The sequence below is a fragment of the Erinaceus europaeus genome, chromosome 9, assembly GCF_950295315.1.
Source record: "Erinaceus europaeus chromosome 9, mEriEur2.1, whole genome shotgun sequence".
Lineage (NCBI taxonomy): Eukaryota > Metazoa > Chordata > Mammalia > Eulipotyphla > Erinaceidae > Erinaceus > Erinaceus europaeus.
In genome coordinates this window covers 76,958,279-76,971,159 of record NC_080170.1, presented here as the reverse complement: position 1 = coordinate 76,971,159, position 12,881 = coordinate 76,958,279, and the positions used below count along the sequence as shown (strand labels likewise).

Here is a 12,881-nt window from a genome sequence, read left to right as displayed (position 1 = left end):
GTACTTTTCAAATTACTGATCATTGTTGCCTGGATTGATTTGTGTCTAAATAAGGTACTTAAAGACTTTACAGTTGTGGAAATTGACAGTTGTTTCAATGTTACTTTAATCCCTGAGTTGGAGCACAGTGGCTTTAAAAGCCTCTTTCGTTCTTTTTCTTCCCTGTAGGCTATGGGAGCCTGAGGGCTTTTAAACTATAAGTAGGCTTCTTAGCTTAATCCCTCACTCCTGATCAAGATGTCTCCCCTCCTTGTTGGGGATAAATAATACAGTGGTTATGCTAAAAGTCTCTCACGCCCAAAGGATCCAAAGCTCCAGGCTCAATTCAGCTTCTCTGCCAAGTCAGCCAGCACTGCTGGGCCCAGTGAGTTTCTAAACAAGTCCTGTTTATAGTTTATAGGTTCTGAGGCAACTATTCACTATGTTCTCATCAGGAGAACAACATGGAAAATCTTGCACCACACAGCCCCACCGATAGGCCACCAAGGTGTAGATCTTCTTCTGAGTTTCCTGGTTAGTTCTCTGTCCCCCAGTGTCAGCACAGAGCCTCCCCCCTGCTGTGCCAGCCTCTGAGGGCAGTAGCAGTGGAGACTTACAGTTGCATTTAGTGAGTCTTAGGGGAGTCCTCTCCTCCCTTCAGCCATCTTTTTGTTGGTAAAACAGACTGGAGGTGGTGCCTCAACTGGTAAATTTCCAGACTGTTACCAGCCACTTAATCTCTCTCTAGGTTTCTTTCTGTCCAAAAGCCACACAGTGATTTGGTGGGTTCCTGAAGTCTTTCTAGTCCTGCCTTGTTGTGGTCCCAGATGATCTCCTTTGGTATTCCTAATTGACCCGGGAGAGGAAAGGAGAGAAACACAGCTGCTGCTGCTTCGTATCCCTCTTGCATTGTTGTTGTTGTTGTTGTTGGACAGGACAGAGAGAAATCAAGAGAGAGACAGAGGGGGAGAGAAAGTGGTACCTGCAGACCTGCTTCACCACCTGTGAAGCGATCCCTGCAGGTGGGGATCTGGGGACTTTGAACCAGGATCCTTAAGCCAATCCTTGCAACTTATACCATGTGCACCTTAGCTGCTGTGCTACCTAGCACAGCCCCAAGCTGGGAACATTCTAAGCTGCACTAATTTAAGGACAAGCCTGAATTGAGGATGACACAGCCTCAATTCAGAAAGTGGGACAGTCCCAACCATTGCTAGTTCATTGTGAGGGTATGATCCTGAAGATGCCCACAAGAGGGCTTATGATGAAGTTCCTGATGGAAATGACCAGTGATTGTGGAGAGAGGGATCTAGTAGGGGTCTAAGCCCATTGTTATCTATGGGGGAAATCCAAGGACTCCCTGACTAGGGTCCCAGGTGATGGGTTTGCCTGATAGTGACCGAATGGCCACCATTAAGTGAGCCAATCTCTTGCCTTGTTCCAGCTTTTGTAGTCCCTTTCAGATGGAAATTTAATGCTAGGAAAGAAATGTAATGGGTAGGATTGCATATATATATATATATATATATATATATATATATATATATATATATATGAAAGAGATTAGACTTTAATGAAACAAGGGGAAAATCTTTACATTTGCCATACCATGTAGTATGATACTTTGGCACTTACATAGATATTTTTCTCTGTTTTTTCTGTATCTTAAAATTTTCCCAGTAAAATAAGCTTCAGAATGTGATATTTTTTCCTCATTCAGTAAGCAACTTGTACATACCAGACCCCCCCTCCCGCTTTTTAATTTATACTTTGTAATGAATACTCTTGCTATCAATTTATTCAGAATCCCCCAAAGCAAAACCAAATAACAATGAGTGAAATGATCAGTTAAAAATTGCACTTATGAATCTCAAGGCCAGATTATGATTTGTTAAAGAGCACAAAACTTGGACAGTCACCTGTCTTGCTGCTGACACAGGTACAACCAATGTGACCAGGTGTCTAGTTCTGCTAACACAAAATGAGATGGTGAATCTAAGGGTTTTTTAAGGATTTTTTTTTATATGAGATAAGAGTTTCATATGAGAGAGAAGTCGACATCATGCCAACACATTGCAGAAGGAGGGGAGTGAACCAGCAACCTCAGATATATAAGTCCTATGCTGTACCAGCTGAACTATCCCCCCCCATGTCTCTAAGTATGATGACTTGCATTTAATAGAGACATGTGGTATCACTGGGGCCTGATGAATGGAAAGCTTCAACACTTACCAGCAGAAAGATGAGAGTCCTGTTTGCACTAGCAGTGCTGGGGAGATATTCTCTCCAAGGCTTCTAAGGACTGGAGTTTGATCCATACCAAACACTTCAGAAATAATATCAACATCCCCAAGACAACATCAAGCAAGGAATTTTCTTAGATAAGGTTACAACTTTGTTCTTGTTTTTTTTTTTTTTTTTCCTCCTCCAGGTTTATTGCTGGGCTCAGTGCCTGCACCATGAATCCACCGCTCCTGGAGGCCATTTTTTTTCCCCCTTTTGTTGACCTTGTTGTAGCTTCGTTGTGGTTATTATTATTGCCCTTGTTGACACAATTCGTTGTTGGATAGGACAGAGAGAAATGGAGAGAGGAGGGGAAGACAGAGAAGGGGAGAGAAAGATAGATACCTGCAGACCTGCTTCACCGCCTGTGAAGCGACTCCCCTGCAGGTGGGGAGCCGGGGGCTCGAACCGGGATCCTTACTCCGGTCCCTGCGCTTTGCGCCACATGCGCTTAACCCACTGCGCCACCGCCCGACCCCCAACAACTCCCTACAACTTTGTTCTTAAAGACATGTCATTCAAGTCAGCTGATCCCTGAATATTCCCTGAGTGGAGCAAACCTGTAAGTTGTCCATCATACCAAGGGACTTTAGAAATCCAAGTTTTTGTACTTCTGAATGCATGTATTCTGCTGTTGTTTGCAAGATATGCTGAGAACTAGTAGTGTCTTACGTAGTCATCCTCCACCCCCACCCCCACCATCCCCACCAAGAGCTTTAGCTTGGTGCCCTTGAGATCAGTCACTTGTAGAAGTTGGAGGCACTTCTCTTGGCAAAAACAGCCATCCCCTCCCCCTCCGTCAGAATTTCATTTCTTCTCTATGGGCTATCTCTAGCCCAGAGGGCCTCCAAGGCCAGATAAGACCTCTGGTCTAGATGTAGGATGAAATCATTAGAGAAGAAAAGTGATTCAGTCTTTGAGACCATAAAGGTGTAAAAAGCCACAGAAACCATTTGTTTAAATACCTCACCCAGTGTTTGGTTTAAATATGAGTATGTAAACTGGCTATGGAATGATGGTTCCATCAGGGTCAAGGTAAAAGTGGCCAGGTATTCTCTCCAGACTATTTTGACAATCAGAGAAGCATTCAAAGAGACACCTCTCCTCTGATTTGTAATCCAGACACTAACTCAGTTGCTTCCTACTATGAAATGCTTCACCTTCACAACTTTATATACCCAGTATGGCCTTTGGATCACTCCTTCCCAGGTCTGTGCTATACAGAGAAGATAAGCACTTTCTATAGTGTCATTTTTTTCTAGTAAAGTCTCACAATAAAATTCATACTTCTTTGGTCTATTATTAAATGACCTCACTAATGTTACTGTCTAGTTTCTCCTCCATAAACTTTTACTTCATTCAAAGTATCTATCTACTTATAGACTGCCTTCTTCTCCCTGCTCTTTTTACTCAGACATGTCTCTATTAAGCCTTTTAACATCAGTCTACCTACACTGACCTGACCCTCCTTTGAACTCTGCTTACTTATCATCTGCATTCCTTACCAGCCATTTGGCAATTAATCACATAGTGCTTTATGAACCAATTTTTAGTCTGAGCGCTCTAACTTGCTCAGTTATTTCTCTTTCTTTTCCCCTCCCTCTCCCCCCTTCTCCCTCTCCTTCTCCCTTCCTCTATGTAGGTAAAATGTCTATGAAAATAAGATCTATGTCTTATTTATTGTTAGACTATACTACCTAGTAGGTGCCTTGTGACCTTGTTATTTGTTGTCATGAGACCTTAATTTTTTTTCCCTATGAAGGCAACATCATCACTTCTCCATCCATACACCTATTGTGATGCCTTGCATTTCAAAAAATGTGTGAGTGTCAGCTCTTACTGCTATACTAGAGAGTTTCCTTGAGTGAAATCCACATCTCACCGTGATTTTCTGCCTTGTGTCCTAGTTTACTTAGGATGGAACTGGCTTACTCTTGGGCTGGCAACCTGTCTTAACTGCTTCTGATGTGGTCCTGTTTATCTGTTGTTTTTCCCTTAGATGCATACTCTCATTCCTCAAGTGAAAATGGAGGCAAATCTGAATCAGTGGTCAACCTACAAGCTCAGCCCTCCCTGAACTCCATCCACAGCTCCCCTGGACCCAAGCGATCCACCAACACCCTAAAGAAGTGGTTGACAAGTCCTGTGCGCCGGCTTAATAGCGGGAAAGCAGATGGGAACATCAAGAAGCAGAAGAAAGTCCGAGATGGTCGGAAAAGCTTTGACTTGGGATCTCCTAAGCCTGGAGATGAGACAACCCCTCAGGGAGACAGTGCTGATGAGGTACTTACCTTTACCCTATAACCTCCATAAAGAAGGAGCTGCTAATATTATTCCCAGTATATTCCCAGTATAAACTAACTAACTAGCCCCTGATAGGGTCTATCCTTGGATCTATCTGTGTCTATGTGGGCTGAGTTCTTTGTATTATCAAGACCTTGGGAGTTTGGTGTTTGGCTAGTCCAGAGACTGACTCACATTTAGAACATACAGCAGACAGATAACATTTGACATGATTTGAAGATAGGAGCTTGAACTTGAGGTGAATCAGTTGGTTCCCTAGTCTCCTGCTTCTGCTAATGATTATGTTAAAAGCTGCTAGATCTGTTTAGAATAATAATTAAAAGATGGAGACCATTTTGCTTGGAGAAACAAAAGACTATGGTAGTATATGATGGCTATTTGCAAGTTATCTTGAGCAATGCCATCTATGAAGGGAAGCAAGCCCAGGCTGCGGCTGCTCCTAAAATGAAAATTATGATTTACAGATGATGGTTTGCAGTAGACAGGTTTCAGCATAAAGAAAGCCCCTTTTTTTATTTAACTTTTTTTTTTGCCTCCAGGGTTATCTCTGGGGCTCACTGCCTGCACTACGAATCCACTGTTCCTGGAGGCTATTCTTCCCATTTTCTTGCCCTTGTTGCTGTTATTGTTATTTTGTTATTGCTGTTGTTATTGGATAGGACAGAGAGAAATCAAGAGAGATGGGGAAGACAGAGTGGGGGAGACAAAGATAGACACCTGCAGACTTGCTTCACTGCCTGTGAAGAGACCCCCCCTGCAGGTGGTTTGAACCAGGATCCTTATGCCAGTCCATGTACGTTGCACTATGTGCACTTAACCCTCTGTACTACCACCTGGTCCCCAAAGAAAGCCTTTAATGGGTGTCAATCAGTGATGAAATAAAGCTTTATAAACAAAGAATGAATGTTCCTAGATTACACACTTTGCCATGTACAAGGACCCAGGTTTGAGCTCCCAGCCACCACATAGGAGCACCTACATGGGAAAAGCTTCATGAGTGGTGGAGAAGTGTTTTGGCATCTCTCCTTTTCTCTCTGTCTTTCAGCCTCTATCTAATAAAAAAAAAAAAAAAAAAAAAGTCCTCTGGGAGCCAAGAGCAGTGGGCTCATGTATTCATGGAGTCCTAGTGATAAACCTGATGGCTAAATAAATAAGCATCCCTGCTAGATGAACCCAAGTGGTTGTATGGCTTCTTGCAGCAGTCAAATCCTTGTGTTAACTAGGCTTGACAGCCACCAAGGCCCTTCCAAAATCAAGATTCTGTGATCAAAATAGAAGTGGTTACTATGTGATCAAAATAGAAGTAGTTTGAGGGAATGAGATAGCTGTTTTATCTGGAAAACTGACTTACTCTTGCCACTGATATGGTTAAGAAATTATTTTTTATGTGAAAACAGACTCTCTTGTAATTGTATTCTATACATCACTTCTCCTCCTTTCTAAAGCAGCAGTAGGATCTGGTGATACTCACTTAGATTGTGTTTTATACACCTTTAGAAATTAAAATGTTAGTATCTCTCTGACCACGTTTTCAGAATTCCTTTCCCCTAAATAGTAAGGTACTGTATGTACATTCTCCACTTTGGTGTCCCCCCCCCCAACCCCTTCCTCTTCCTTAAGACAAGCAGCTGTACCCATTCCCCAGAGAGAGAGAGACACTAAGGCTGAGAGAGCATGGCCTCTAATATGTTGCTTAAAAAAATTCTAAGTCTTGAGCTATAGGCATTCTCAACTATGTGAAATAGTGACTAATGATGTCCTTTTGTTCTAGAAGAACAAGAAAGGATGGGGTGAAGATGAGCCAGATGAAGAGTCACACACACCCCTCCCTCCACCTATGAAGATCTTTGATAATGACCCCACACAGGATGAGATGGTAGGATTTCTTTCTCACTCAGAGAGCCATGTGTCATATACATGAATTCATTTATTTTTTGTGTATGGGTGACAGTAATATTCTACCTCCCTTATTAGCTCTCTTACCACATGAATTGATGTAAGTTCTTACTGGGTTTGTTATGGATCCCCTCTCCCAATCCTGGAGATCTGACTTCATTCTGTGCCATGTAGGGGTATGTGCAGAATTCTGAGTGGGAATCTTCCTGGTATCTTGTCCTATTGGTGAAAAATACTGGTTTTGTCTTTGAAAGCAGTATATCCCAAAAGGAGTTGTCTCTAAAAGTAATCTGATCATGGGATCATGGCATTTTTTTTTTCCATCAGAGCACTATTCAGTTCTGGTATATAGTGGTATAGGGGATTAAATTTGGGACTTTAGAGCCTCAGCTCTAAAAGGAATTTGAGGTGTTCCCAGGTCACGGTCATTTTGTTGAACCTGGCTGAATTACTTATGTTTCGACTGGTTGTTTTCTCAGTACTCAGCTATCAAGATAGAGCACAGGCACTTCAGTCAAGCCCAGTGCTATTAAAATTTTTCAAACACATGAGCAACAGAGCTGCTGCAAAGAGATTGTTGCTCTCAAAATTTTTTAGGTTCTTTGTTTTGAAGACTCTCTGAAGTGTGTGTCCACAAGACTCCTTAAGTGCAGGGTGACTGTCCTTCAAGATCAGAGGTTCAGGCTGGAAGCAATTTTAGGCACTGATCCAAGACTACAAGCCACTTAAATTATTCACTCTGTTGCTTGCCTTCCTTACAAACCAAGCATTCACTTCATTGTGTTTTTCCCTTTTTTTTTTTTTTTTTTTTGTATTATTGTCCTGCTGAACACTGGAGGTTGAAGTGGTGGTTTCAGGTCTTTCCCAGCTTTTCAGGGTGTCAGTGGTAGTAGTGGTAGTGACTGTTAGCCTTCCCCAAGGTCTCCTTGTGCTCTTTAGTGTTCACCTGGCCCCCACCCTGGGGCAGCCTCCAGAGAGATGGAAAGCCTGTATTCTACCACCTAGAATACAACTCAAAAAGTGCTATCTGCTGATACTTCAGTGTTTCTGATGAGCTCTCCCACCTTGTTTCATTCTCTCTGCTTTCCACTTGATTCTTTAACCGATAAGCATTAACTAAGGTTTTCTGGCCAAGAGGCCAGAATCTAGAGATAGGATTGAGATGTGGTGGTTGCTCTTTCCTGTAACACCTTACCAAGTGCACAATTGAGACCCTCCTAAGGTGTTTATGGTAGGTTCTGTTGGCAGGAAAAGTAGCTGGAAGCTTGGCAGACTGCCCATCCTCAGTTCAGAGAGGCAGAAGTGTCCATGCTTCATCTTTAGAAGGGGCAGAGAACCAACCGTTAGCTGTGTTCCCAGAGGTCTAACCATAGAGAATGTCAGACTTACTGTGATAGTGAGCGTGGGGAGCACAGTACTTGTTTCACGTTATCTGCCACTTCACACAGTCCTCTGTGAGGATCAGTCAGCTTGCATAAGATAAATAAAGGTCATGAACTCATTCCCTCTCCTCCCCTTAAACACAGCTTGTTTGGGGGAAGAGGATGTTGTGTTGTTCCTGGGTAATTTTTAACTGAGAATGCAAACTTACCCCAACATCTGTGTAATTCTCTTCCTCGCCAGAAAAAGGATGGATAACAGTAATCTAATTTGGGACACAGTAACCACCCCCTTTGTTCTGCTGTTTCATTTCTGTAGGAGCCAGAACACACCCAGAACATATATCTTTCTATTCACCCAATCACTCATCTGTAGACTAAAGGAACATATATACTAAGCCATGGGATTTCCAATGCCCTCTGCCTATGTGCCGGGAGGGGAAACATGCATGTACTGTTTAACTTTGTCTTCCAATTTCTTTTAAATGTAAGGGGGAAAAAGGTTAAAAAAAAAAAAAAAAACTACTGTTCTCATGGTGAGTTGGAGTTTCCAACCATTAATTAAAGATATGGACAAGTCTTTTGTTGCTGATGCAAGGGGAAGATGGACAGGCCCTGTGGCTAAGCCTAATTCTCAGTGGATAGAATAGCCCCTGATATATTGCATAAGATGCACAATTCCCATAGCTTTTTTGCTTGACACACAGTAAATATTTATATTTAAGAACAACATATTTAGACACATTCAAAGGTAAGTTAGTAATTTCATACTCTGGTACAGCAGTGGTCATTACTATAGTGACTAAGTGAAAATACAAAGGTTTTATGTGTAGCCCTTTACCTGATGGCCTCTAAGAAACTCAAGGACCCTGTAGGAGACCTGCTAAGGAAAGCCTAGGCCCATCTCTGTCTTGCTACTACCCACAATTCATGACAAGGGGTCAGGTAGGCCTGTCCATACCCACACTGCCACCCCCCCCCCCCATCTCCTCTGTCACCTCTTCCCTCTAAACATAGAGCTTTGCTTCCCCTTACTGCCCTGTACTTTGGACTTGCTGTTTTGCTTCCTAATTGCTATTCCTCACTCCTTGCTAATCTGATTTTCCTCTACTGCTCACTGTCTTGCAGTCCTCCTCTTTGCTAACAGCACGACAGGTTCCCACTGAAGTACCTACTGCTGCAGACCTTGTCAGTGCAATAGAACAGTTGGTCAAAAGCAAGCTGGTAAGTTGGGGTCCTGGAGGCAGTTCTGTGTGTCTCACCTCCATGTGACTCCTAGAGTCTTACAGGTATCTGCCATGCTCTCCTTTGCACCTGTAGGACTACTTTCAACTAATGAAATAAAAAAAAATAGTATAGAGCCATGGCCTATAGCTCTTTCTGAAATTTTTTGGGAATGGGCATGGATAATAATTTTTTTTCTTAAAGGTTCTGTGGGAGAAAAAGTTTCCTTAAAAAATCACCTTTCTTCCAGGATTTTGACATAGCTCAAAAGTGAAAAGTACATATATATATATAGTCTCCCTGGATACCTGCACCACTGACCTACCAAGAAGTGACATCTGGACAGCGACTAATGTCTTTCTTATAATCTGAAACTAGCTGTTGCTGAGACAGAGAACACAAATTGAATTTCTGAAAGCACTAGATCTTTTATTCTCGAGCCTAAGACACCCTTGTAGCTTGCAGAGCCCTGAAGGGATAGGTTGCTTATTATAAATGTGAATGGACAGAAGTGTGTGGATACCACAGCAGGAAAAACTAAGGGAGCTAATGTTCCTATTGTGGGGGGGGGGGACACTGGACAGAAGCCACTAAAACTTGTTTTATCTATGACTACAACTATAGATTACCCCATCTCTGAATGCTGGTCTGGCTTTGACTGTCTCATGAGTTACTCAGTGATAGCAGGGAAGAGATTCAGCATAATCTGATGTGAAACCACTTGTAGCATAAAGCTTTTCTCTTTCCTCCCATAAGTCTACACTTGAATATATCACCACAGGATGATAATTTGAAGCATCTTTCCTTTGCTCTGATCCATGACACTCATTAAGTTTTTCTTGCAACTTTCATTAGGATAAATGTCTGTGCTTTTACCAGACTTTGTTAGACAGACTTTTATTAAGAAGTGCCATTTAAACCCTTCTCCACTTTCCCCAGAATTAGAGGGAAATGATGGATGCTCTCAAGGGAAAGCTGCCTGCTAACAGTTTTGACTCCAGTAACTCCCATTTCAAACATTCCAGCTAGTATAATGCCAATGAAACATAACATATATAACCTTCTACATTTCCTTCTAAATTTCCATAATTAAAAAATAATAAAAGTCTGAGAGGTTGTCCACTTTGCTACCAACTCACCATCTTTCTGTCCCACTGGCAGCAGTTAAGTACTCTCATGGGCACAGCATTGACCACTCAGGGATTATTTTTCTGACCTCTCCTTGCTTACTCTCTTTCACACCGAACCATAAGCCTCTATATTTCCCCCTCCCTCCCTCCCTCCCTCCCTTCCTTCCTTCCTTCCTTCCTTCCTTCCTTCCTTCTTTCCTTCCTTCCTTCCTTCCTCTCTTTCTCTCTCTCTTTCTTTTCTTTTTTTTTAGCTTCTTTTCATAGTCTTTCCTCCCCCCCTTTCTAATAGAGATAGCAAGGCATAGAGAAGAAAGGAGGGGAGACATGTAGAGAAAGAGATACCTTCAGTATTCATGAATATTACTCCTTGTGGATGGGACTAGGAGCTTGATCCCAGATCCTTGCACATGACAGTGTGTGCACTCTACTAGGTGCACTTCCACCTGGCCCTGAATGATACAGTCTTCCTCTTTATTATCCAAATACCATTCAGTTTTTCCCTTTGGTCCCAGGTTCAATCCCTGGCACTATCATAAGCCAGATCTAAGCAGTGCTCTGGTAATAATAATGATAATAATAATCATAAAAATATTACTATATTATTATTATTATTCTCTCTTTCACTTCTTTACCACCTAATCCTGGGTTCTGACCTCATTCTCAGGCTGTTTCAATATCTGTGGCTAGACCTTGCTTCACCCTGTATGTCTCTCAAGTCACATTCTTCTGATGGGTCAGTCTTCTCTAAGTACTGCTCCTGTCTCCCTCCCTGGCGAAGGCTCATTGCCTCCCTCTAGCTGGTCAGTGTGCCTTCAGGTACACATGACAGTTTGTTGAGGTGTGAAAAGTAAATATTAGAATATATTTACCTTATCACTTTTACATCATTTTCTGTATGTTTATTATATACATAATGATATTGATACCACAGTAACACAGAGATGTAATAAACAAGTTGACATGTTTAGGGAGTAACTGACCAAAGTCATGTTTAATGATAGAGACATATAATCCAAGTTTTTAAAAATCATTTGGCTCATAGATGACAAACACATATTTTCAGCAGTTTAATCTTTTTAAGACATGTTTTGTTTTATTTGTCAATGAGAGAGAGAACCAGAGCACCACAGTGGCACATGTAATGCTGGGGATCAAATTTGAAAACTCATACTTTCAAGCCCAATGGTTTATTCACTGTGCCACCTCCCAAGTCATCAGTATTATGGTGTTAATAAACTGCCTTTATCTACTTATTTATTCTTGTTGATGAACTCTGCCCCAACCAAATTGTTTTTCTCACTGTCTCTAATCATACATTTGACTTTCCTTCCTTAAGTCTATACTTTTTGTACATTCTACCATACAGCTCTGGAATGTGCTCCCCTCTTATTTTTGCTTATCTAAATTTTAACAGTCCTTGAAGGTCCCACTCAAATCTCATCTCGTCTGGGGCTTCCCAGATGGGCCCAGGTCAAATTTCTTCTGCAGTCTTCTATAGGGGTTGTTTTACAAGCCACACACATTGCTCAGGATAGCTCTTGAATTTCCTGTTGTGTTATTTGTTTAAAAAAATAGTTTAATCTTTTCACTTGTAGCTTATCCTCACCCCCCCCCAACTAGATGATTAATTCTTTGGGACATTACTTTCCCCTTCTCCATAAGTATATATTTATAAAGAAATCTTTTATACATACACTAAACAAACTAGTGGTTCCAAAAGACTGTACTTTTCTATATTTAGAGGGTTTTTTTTTTTTTTACTGCTGCCCACATTAGCACTAATGAGAACTAGTGATGCCTGCAGGCCTCTAGACTGTATGTTCAGTGGGTTTGTTTTTAAATACATGATAATAAAGACTGGTAAAACAGTTCACTTGAGTAGTTCATCTACTTTGCCGTGCACACAAACTACATTCAAACTTAGTCTCTACCACATTAGGAGAATCTTCAGTGCTATGATGTTCTTTCTCTCTCTCTCTCTGTATATATATATATATATATATATATATATATATATATATATATATATATGTATATATATATTATATATATATGATTACAGGCATTGAAACATCCTATAAGAGAAAATTTCCCAGAAAACATGGATTGTAGGATGGCACTGGAGTTGACCAGCCCAATAACAGAGTCTCAACACATGTCATTTGAATGAATGGTCTTTCTATGATGTGTTTGTTATAATAATGTCTTTTTTTTTTTTCCCTCCAGGGTTATTGCTGGGCTCGGTGCCTGCACCATGAATCCACTGCTCCTGGAGGCCATTTTTCCCCCTCTTTGTTGCCCTAGTTGTTGCAGCCTCGTTGCGGTTATTATTGCCATTGTTGATGTTGCTTTGTTGTTGGATAGGACAGAGAGAAATGGAGAGAGGAGGGGAAGACAGAGAGAGAGGGGAGAGAAAGATAGACACCTGCAGACCTGCTTCACCGCCCGTGAAGCAACTCCCCTGCAGGTGGGGAGCCGGGGGCTCGAACCAGGATCCTTATGCCAGTCCCTGCGCTTTGAGCCACGTGCGCTTAACCCACTGCGCCACCGCCCGACTCCCTATAATAATGTCTTTAACTTCATCCACAAACAACTGCTTCTTGAAATCCACACTGAGCCCAAAGTTATTGAAGTTTCTTTGATTTAATATATAAATCCAAGTCCCTATTATAGAAAGGAATAAGAA

The 12,881-nt window shown here is 41.6% G+C and overlaps 1 protein-coding gene across 26 annotated transcripts in view; it reads left to right on the top strand.

Moving 5' to 3' along the window:
- The window catches only part of KALRN (kalirin RhoGEF kinase), an 866,834-nt gene that overhangs the window by 771,008 nt on the left and 82,945 nt on the right, over window positions 1-12,881 (top strand). For 16 of the 26 annotated variants that reach the window (XM_060198227.1, XM_060198226.1, XM_060198230.1 and 13 more), the window contains 3 exons: window positions 4,262-4,545; window positions 6,338-6,442; window positions 8,970-9,065. In XM_060198227.1, coding sequence (XP_060054210.1) covers window positions 4,262-4,545; window positions 6,338-6,442; window positions 8,970-9,065 — 485 coding nt within the window. The remainder of the gene's footprint in view (window positions 1-4,261; window positions 4,546-6,337; window positions 6,443-8,969; window positions 9,066-12,881) is intronic. The other 10 variants (XM_060198234.1, XM_060198238.1, XM_060198250.1 and 7 more) reach the window with 3 other exon arrangements.